This window comes from Pinus tabuliformis, chromosome 6, assembly GCF_031772625.1.
Source record: "Pinus tabuliformis cultivar Carrire ecotype Pingquan chromosome 6, CPIR1, whole genome shotgun sequence".
NCBI lineage: Eukaryota > Viridiplantae > Streptophyta > Pinopsida > Pinales > Pinaceae > Pinus > Pinus tabuliformis.
Genome location: NC_142292.1, coordinates 1,432,305,821 through 1,432,314,300, shown reverse-complemented (window position 1 = coordinate 1,432,314,300; position 8,480 = coordinate 1,432,305,821). Strand labels below are relative to the sequence as shown.

General features: G+C 36.1%; 1 protein-coding gene across 13 annotated transcripts; it reads right to left on the bottom strand.

Moving 5' to 3' along the window:
• Positions 1-3,671: 3,671 nt before the first annotated feature.
• LOC149264012 (uncharacterized) lies at positions 3,672-8,084 on the bottom strand. 13 transcript variants are annotated; one of them, XM_089427312.1, is made up of 5 exons: positions 7,868-8,084; positions 7,631-7,745; positions 7,200-7,488; positions 6,257-6,382; positions 3,672-6,156 (listed from the first exon to the last, which is right to left on the bottom strand). In XM_089427312.1, exon 5 carries the CDS (start codon positions 5,516-5,518, stop codon positions 3,935-3,937), a length of 1,584 nt encoding a protein of 527 aa, XP_089283438.1. In that variant the 5' UTR covers positions 5,519-6,156; positions 6,257-6,382; positions 7,200-7,488; positions 7,631-7,745; positions 7,868-8,084; the 3' UTR covers positions 3,672-3,934. The 13 variants fall into 13 exon arrangements, with proteins under 13 accessions (XP_089283438.1, XP_089283447.1, XP_089283442.1 ...); XM_089427321.1 differs by having other exon boundaries at positions 7,200-7,292; XM_089427316.1 differs by having other exon boundaries at positions 7,631-7,681.
• Positions 8,085-8,480: the final 396 nt, after the last annotated feature.

Genomic DNA, 8,480 nt, shown 5'->3' with positions numbered 1-8,480 from the left:
GTTTAGGGCCAAGTGACAAGGGAATGCAGGAGTATCCCTACTGTAGAAATATATCTTATATATCTCATTTTCTCTCGATATTTAGGTGTTTCTTTGATGATATTATTGTACACTTTAGGTTGTTATACCAACCAAAAGAGATAATATTGTAGTCAGTATAGAAGTTATAAAAGTTTCTAAGCTATTATAGTCAATGTTGTAATTTAAAAGTAAATTTCTCTTTGTCCCTTGAAATTGAAACTTACAAATTGGTCTACCAAGTGAAATTATAGGGATAAGGGATTGGTGGTGATCACATCATAGTTTGATTAAGGGTTTATTTTATCAAATTTCTTTGTTGTCCAAGGAGAAGTGCTTGAATATTGGATAGGTACTATTATTCTTGTTTTGGGTATTTGTAAAAGAATCGAGGAAAAGTTATAATCATAAGAAACATGGAAATTTAGGATAACGAAATTATCGATGAAAGTCTAACACGAGATCACATGGATTACTAGTGCTTCAAATGCCAAAATTCCAATGACTTGGAGTACCAATGCTTGGATGCTTGGATGTTGACCACTTCCATAAGATAAGGTAGCCTTGAAATGTAAAAAAATGAATTGGTTTATTGATCAACCCAAATATGGAAACAAAATAGTTGAAGTTGTATTACTTCCAATATTGGTATATAAAACAATCAATCTATCAATGACAAAGATAAGTTTTGCATCTAAGTAAGCTTCATTAAATGGTTGCAATGGTGGATAGAGGTATTCATCTATACTATTGTAGTAGCCTAAGCTTTCAGGATTCAAATGGTAGATGGTGGGAAGCTTTAGCTCCCATAGAGGTGGAGGGATATGTATGAGTGATGGGATGAGAATCTTAAGAGCGTATATGTATTGAATGTGGGAGCCTGGTAAATCTAGTCAATGCTATATTATGGTTTGATTCTATGTAATTAACTTTTTTATTATTGTGGTACATTATGTGTAATAGGTTGACACTAGAGTGATTTTCAAGTCAAAATGGTTTTGTTTTGTTTTGTTTTCCTCTAAATTGTAGGTAATCAAGTGGTATTAGAGAAGGTTGTGCTTGGGATGGAGAGGACCGAAAATAATTTATCTTAGATTGAGTAATATGTTAATTATTTTGGGCTAGGGAGCTCATAAGAAGGTATCGTAAAATATAATTATAGTAATATAGAATAAGTTAAATCTGTAAAATTAATGTACAATAAAATTTCATATAAATTAAACAAATGTAATGATAATATGTGATGGGAACATGTATATATCATATAATAGTGATAAATAAGTGATTCATAGCTTAAACAAAAATTGAGATTTCGAATTTAATTGAAATGATAAGAAGATGTTCTGTATGAGGAAGAAGATAAGTTACCATGAAACTCTATTTTTTATAAAACAATAAAAAAAAGGTACAAAATTAAATTTATACTTTGTAAATTTAAAATAAATATTTATTATTTAAAAATAAGTATATGTAAATATTGTAATTTAATTAATTTAATAAATAATTAAATATTTATTATTTAAAAATAGGTGTATGTAAATATTGTAATTTAATGAATTTAATAAATAATTTAGTTAATTATTGTTTTTTTTTAATTTTTCTATATATTGTTTTTGTTAATTTATTTTTAAACAAAATTCAAAATAATAAAATAAATGTATTAAAAAATTAAAATTATTTATATATTTAAAAATATATTTTAAATAACTTATAAAACAACTCAAGTATTATAAAACATTATATAAAATATAATATTTAAAAACTCAACCCACTTTTATATATATATATATATATATATATATATATATATATATATTAAAAAAACTTAAAATTAAAAAATTAAACACTTAAAAATTAAATTTAAAACACTAGACTATTTAGACTTCCTAAAGATGAGAGACATCCAGATGCAAATCTACGGCATATGTGCACATCAATGAAAACATACATATATTCTGATATATTCCATATATAATCAAGTTAGTAGAAACGAGTGCATTAATATAAGGGTCGAAACAGAATGTCATGGGTTTTACTGTAATCTGGAAATGCGATAGACATCGAGAAAATTGTAGAAGGAGAACAAGCTGATCATAATCGAAATAAGTAAAGGATGATAAATGTTAATTCAAGCCTGTATATACGATGGCAAAATGGGATATCTCAGAGTACAATGGTGTTATGTGGACAAGCTTCTGTTCCACTCATATAAGAAATAATAATAGTGTTATGTGGACAAGCTTCTGTTCCACTAATATAAAAAATAATAATAGATGGTTAAACGTTTTACTGTGATCGGATAAATATTGGGAAAATTAGGGAAAAGGAAGAACTAAATCATAATCAAAGTAGAGGACAAATGGCAATTCAACCTCGGAGATAGAGTGAGAAAATTAAAGTAGAGGACAAATGATAATTCAACTTCGGAAATAGAGTGAGAAATAGGGTATATTACAATGCTTTCATAGTGGACAAGTTGAATTCTAGTCGTGGGATATTTGAATTTGAGAATGTTATTCTTTGTTCTACCTCTGACCAGAGAGGGCTTGGTATCATGGCATGCATGTATCTTGAACAAGCACTCATTTATCTTGCCAACGATGAAAAAATTAAATAAGTTGACTCCCCAAGTGATTTGCCTTACAGAAATAATAAGAGTGCAACCACACTGCCTGAATTTCCTTACAGAAATAATAGGAGTACAACCACATTACCACATTATAGATGGTCTGTGTCAGGATTATTAGACATGGCGGTTGATCTAATGCCAAATATAGAGAGCAGTCACCATGGGAACATTCGGAAAATGTAAGGAAACATCAAACTGACTGAGAAATGTAGCATTCAGGCCTTATTTACCTTGTTCAAACATGGTGCTGCTGATTGATTGGTTTCTGGCTTCACTATGATATGACAGTCTTGTAATTAAAAAGTTTATTAATGCTGCCCATACTGAACATGTACTTAATTTATAATTTTATTAATCCTTCCCTATGCTTCACTTATTTAGATAACAACTCAATGCCAAATAAAGAAATGGTCGTTTTACTGTTTTTCTATGTTTTTCGGAGCAAAATGTGTCTGAGAGGGTACTTGACTATTGGATCTGAGTATGCCCTCTGTCGAGGGAATGCTAAGTGCTAAATTGGGTAACAATGGACAACCAAGGAAAGAGCAGTAGAGTTTACTACAATTTTGGCTAAGTAAAATAGAATAGAAAAAGTTTGGCCATTAGATTTGAGGCTCCCAAACGTGAAGTATGTGCTCAATCTAAAAAACATGGGACTGTTGGTGCTGTATGCCCTATATCCATAGGGTTACCATGTACGTGGAAATGGTAAAGGTTTAGTTGAATCACTAGATTTTATTTAGATTTCACTGCTTTTGAGGATAGGTGGATATTAAACATTGGATATCTCAATAAAATTAAACAGTAGTCCACAAGTTCTCATTTATCATATTGTTAACTGAAAGCACTACATGTTATAATTTTGATTTTATTGTTTTTAAAAATAAGTGAAATGTTCATCCTAAACATTAAACACTTCAATAAAATCACACAGTATTCCACAAGCTCTCATCATCATATGGTTAACAGTAAAAACACTACATACTAAAAATTTGCTTATCTAGAATAACGGCTGGGGTGAGTGTAATCCTGGGAAAAATATACCAAGAACATTATATATTATCTAAGTATCTACCTCTTACAAAATAATTGCTTATTGATATAAGGCTATGCGCGTAGAAAGAACACCCGTTACCACAGCGTTCCCCACGGACAAAATATCAAACAAGGTAATCGAATAGTAATAGGAAAAAACACAGAAAAGCAGCGGTAGATGGAATATTATTAGCAACTATACGATGGGAATATGTGATTTAGTGAGTAATCATACCCTGGGCGATTCTGTGTTCATGATTTATGCTGTCCCGCGTAGTGGAATCCCGGAATTACACGGGCCTCGTAATCTTGAGAAGGAGCGAAATCACGCGCCGCATTTGCAGAGGCTTCACCATAGACAATCTTATTTGTGTGGGAGAGAGAAGGCATATTTGTAATAGAAGAGGAAATGGCCTGATGGAGTTCCCTAGCGGAGAGACTTGAGGTCAATAAATTTATATCGTTAGAAAACCTGGGAACACTAGTGGACGCATAATGATTAATGCGCATCTGTGCTTCTTGCTGCTGCTGCTGCTGCTGCTGGTGTACTTGTTCAACCCTTTTCATAATCATGTTGGAAAAAAGATTATCCTGACCTTGACCTTGTGGCTCTGCGCTGCCTCCGAAGGGTCGAGTTTGCTTTGGGTCAATGAACGAAATAGAAGATTGTGGCATTTCATAGCTTTGTAGACAAGAATTTCGACCAATATGACTACCTGGGGAGCTCGGCACTCGTGGAAAATACTTTTGCAGTGGCACTGTGGAAGACGAAATCAGGTTTTGCAGCGGATGAGAGCCATGGCTGCATAACATGTCTGTGTAGGACAGCCTATTGTTATAATCCCAAACTTGTTGAACATTGCTTGTCCCGGACAAGATCTGAGTATGAATCCCACCTGGGTTATCATTTTTGCTGCTCTTGGATTCAGATGGGAGCGAAGTGTTAGGGAAAACGCTCTTCAACATACCGCTAGTTAAAAACTGCTCCATCGAGTTCATTTGTTGGATGGCCGGCGGAGATCTACTGGAAGAGACCGATTTCTTCGTTGCTAGTTCACTTTCTTTTAATCTTGACTCTATCCTGGAAGTAGACTCTGATATTGAACACTTTGATGTATGTTCGGCCGATCCCTTTATGCTCCCATCTGAAATGCTGCTGCTTGTTCTTGCCAAATCTGATCCCTTCTGAGTCGTAATGGACACAGGCTTTCCATTAATAGCCTTCTGAGATTTTTTTCCTCGGGCTTTGACAGAATCATTGCCAACTCTAAACCCTGTAAATGCCGACGCAGTAATGGCAGTTGCACTCTCTCTTGGCGATCCAGCAGAATGATCGACATTGGAACAGTTTGATGAATTTAGCTGAGCCACGTTATCTACAGAAGCTGCAGAATCCATTCCTGAGTCTACTACGGGGAGCTCATCTATAGCTGATTTTGCAGCATTAATTAACCAGCCCACAGCCTTACTGGGCTGCTCACAGCCTAATCTGTCTTGCAAATCATACAATTGAATTGCAGTAGGAACAGAGAGCCTCACCCTTCTGTCACGAAGTCCTTTTGCTGTGAGCACTTTACTGTGGCGATCTTTACCTCCTGTCAGCCGAGAAACACTTACTATTTTCCATTCCTGCTCGACCATTCCCTCCATCATCCGAGCTTTGCGCTTCGAACCCTTTCCATTTACTTGCATTTTATCACAGTCTTCTTGCAGGCGAGCCTTATTCATGGACTCTGAAAAGCCCGCCAGATCTTTCTTCTGCATCTCCATTTCCATATCTCTATTGTTAACCTTTCTGAACCAAGCCTCCAAATCCCTTGAACTATTGCTTATCATTTTATCTAAGCCTCCAAATCCCTTGAACTATTGCTTATCATTTTATCTGAATAAGCATAGTTGTAATCTCACTGGTATTCAAATTCCTGGAGACTTTATCTCGTCCACCATACACAACTAAAAATACAAGAAACAATTCCTATCACCAACTCAAAAACTCAGCTTCTAAGATTTTAGTGTTTGAAATGGATTTGCAGTATTCCCACCGGTGTTCCTGGGTTTTAGCCTTTCAATCGTTGACGCTCCCAGTGAAGTGTAGCTTCTAAATCACTGCCATATATGGGGCAAGTTGTTTGACCGTTCGGCCTATTGACAGGTGCTTTCGGCGGATTCAGCCTAGAAGTAGTAGTACCGTTAGCATGCAAGCCAGACTTCTGCCCCTCGCAGCAAATGCAAGGCCCAGGGCGGCTGCCAGCCCTGAAGGCAGCTCGCAGAGTGACAGTTGTACAGCTGTTGGAACTTTTAGCTGGTCCCCGGCGGCAGGCGAAAATGTAGGTATCTTCCTCGAAGCCGCTAGAAGCGTGCGACCTTCCACTTTCACTACCTCGACGCTGCACAATCTGCTATGTCCCGTTAAGTTCTCGAATCCATTTCGGGCTACATCTAGGGCGCATCAGCTAAAGCCGAAGCACCTAGATCTACATTGCAGAAGGATTTACATTAGGGAAATATTTAACTGTTTTTGTTGTCTTCCATGGAAAGTAAAGAAAAAGGAAACCATCAAGCCATATCCATTACCTGCAAGAACTGCTCCAACAACTCTATGTACTATTTGTACATGCTGTCATCAGGCGTGCACTGTGTCTGCAGAGCCGAATTTGAGGAAAAAATCGTTTAGCTGCATTTAATCCTCATCTGCATTGTCTTAATGCGAAAAAGAAGATCGTCAGACCGTATTTTATACATTTCTAGGGTTTTACTTATTCAGCGCATAGATTAGCAGGTTATAGCTCGACGATTTTTCTGCTTCTATGCACTGTCCTTTTAATTCGAGGGTTTGTATTATAGAATCTATACAGTATCGCAGATTTTCTAACAACGCACCATTTGCTTTTCTGCACGGACAGATTTATCGTTTCATCTTTAAAGTTTACACAGATTTATCGTTTTTTCAACTTTAAAGTTTACAGTACATGTCACTTTTTTACATCTTATTATCTGCGTATTTGATCTTTAAATGTTCCTTTCCAAATGTATCTGAAAACAATAGGAGAAATCTACTGCTTGCAGGTGAGATTTAAGCTTTTCTCAAGGGTTATATCTGTAGGGAGTGATATTTTTGCTCCTTAAGTTTAAGACTAGAGACTAGATCGAGGTTAGTTCCAATGTTAGATATAAAATTGATAGGCTAAAATGCTATGATTATGATTGTGCGAAGTTAATTTTAATAGATTCTAGACACTGCTGAAATAGTTTAATTTTGTTAATTAAGCTTGAGACCAGATCTAAGTTAATTTTAATGTTAAATATAAATAAAACTTGCTCACAATAAAATGCTATTACCAAAATTATGCGAAGCTAACCTTAAAGCTTAGAGACCTCTGAAATACTTTAATTTCCTAAAATATAATTTTAATTTTTTATATGTAAAAAAAATTGTCTTCAAATTAAATTACAACTATCATGAATTTATGGCGAATTAACTTTGTAAAAGTTCCAGGGGGAGAAAAGAACGAATTACCTGATTCATAAACCTAAAGTGATTGGAGGAGCATCTGGAAAGACCAGGCTCCCAAGATACGAAGCATAGGCGGCGGCGGCGGCAAAGTGTTCCCTTTTGGCCGTCCAAATGAGACAAACGTTAGAATTGGGAACGGTCACGGCAGTAGCAGGACAAATAGATCATAAATGGTTGCTTTGTACACAAAACATTGAATCGGGGTAGGGTTTCCTGTATCAGAGTAGGGTTATGTTCTCGTGATTCGAACACATCAACGGCAGCGTTGAATTCAAGAACGGAAGCAGGCAGACTTGTGTGGGAGACATAAATCCAGCACCATCAGCAACGCTCGCCAAGAAAATCCGTAAAACAAGTGGTACGAACACAACACAATGCAGAAAATATATATTCTTTTAAAACAAAACCCCCATGCTGAAGCAGAGCAAACTAACCTGCCTTAATTAAAGTCTCCACTTCTGTTCCTTCTCCCTCAGGATCAACACCTGCACATCCTCTGGTTATTTACCCAATCCGGCCCAGGTCCAGGCCCTCTATTAAGTCCCCAATCTTCATTTCCGCATTCATTTTGTCCACAATAATAGAGAGCAAAAAGCAAAGCGATTTTAATTATTTCGTCATTTCAGACATACTTTTACTCAGGTATGTGGCCTGATTAAATTTTGGCTCACCTGTTGTTTATGCGCACCACGCCTGCAAGCCCGTCGCTATCCAGCCCTCGCCCATTTACGACCCACCAACCCTCTTTCGATTCCCACTGACAGCTAACAAAAAAAAATAAAGGGGAAAGAATAAACAATTGGATTAAATGCGCCCTCGATTACCATTCCTGAGAATCAATTAATACTAGTATTCCTTCATCGGTAACAACCCGTCCGCCCACTGTCCGAAGATGTGGTGTAGAGACCACGATCTCCACAATTATCGAAGTCACGTACCCGTCGCACCTATCGCTTTCACTTCCATCGCATTTTGACAATCTAAATCATGGATCGCATTAGCCAAAGCTTACCGCATCTTTCGTCCAATAATACACATTAAAGCCCTCCAGATATTTCTGTATATTGTCCTGAATACCTAAATTACATTATTATGATTTATGTGACGATATTTCTATTTTGTATATAGCATCTTGGATAGCTAAATAAAAATGTCCTCATTTTATATGACAGCGATTTGGTACTTGCAGTGCCACTCTATTCCGATTAGGTGTTGGTAGAGTATAACTTTAGTACGATCACAAAAGGTTTCGAGGTTGATATCAAGGATAACTGGAACTTTAAT

Excerpts from the sequence above, each read along its gene's own strand:
- LOC149264012 (XM_089427287.1), bottom strand. The coding sequence starts at position 5,518 with ATGATAAGCAATAGTTCAAGGGATTTGGAGGCTTGGTTCAGAAAGGTT.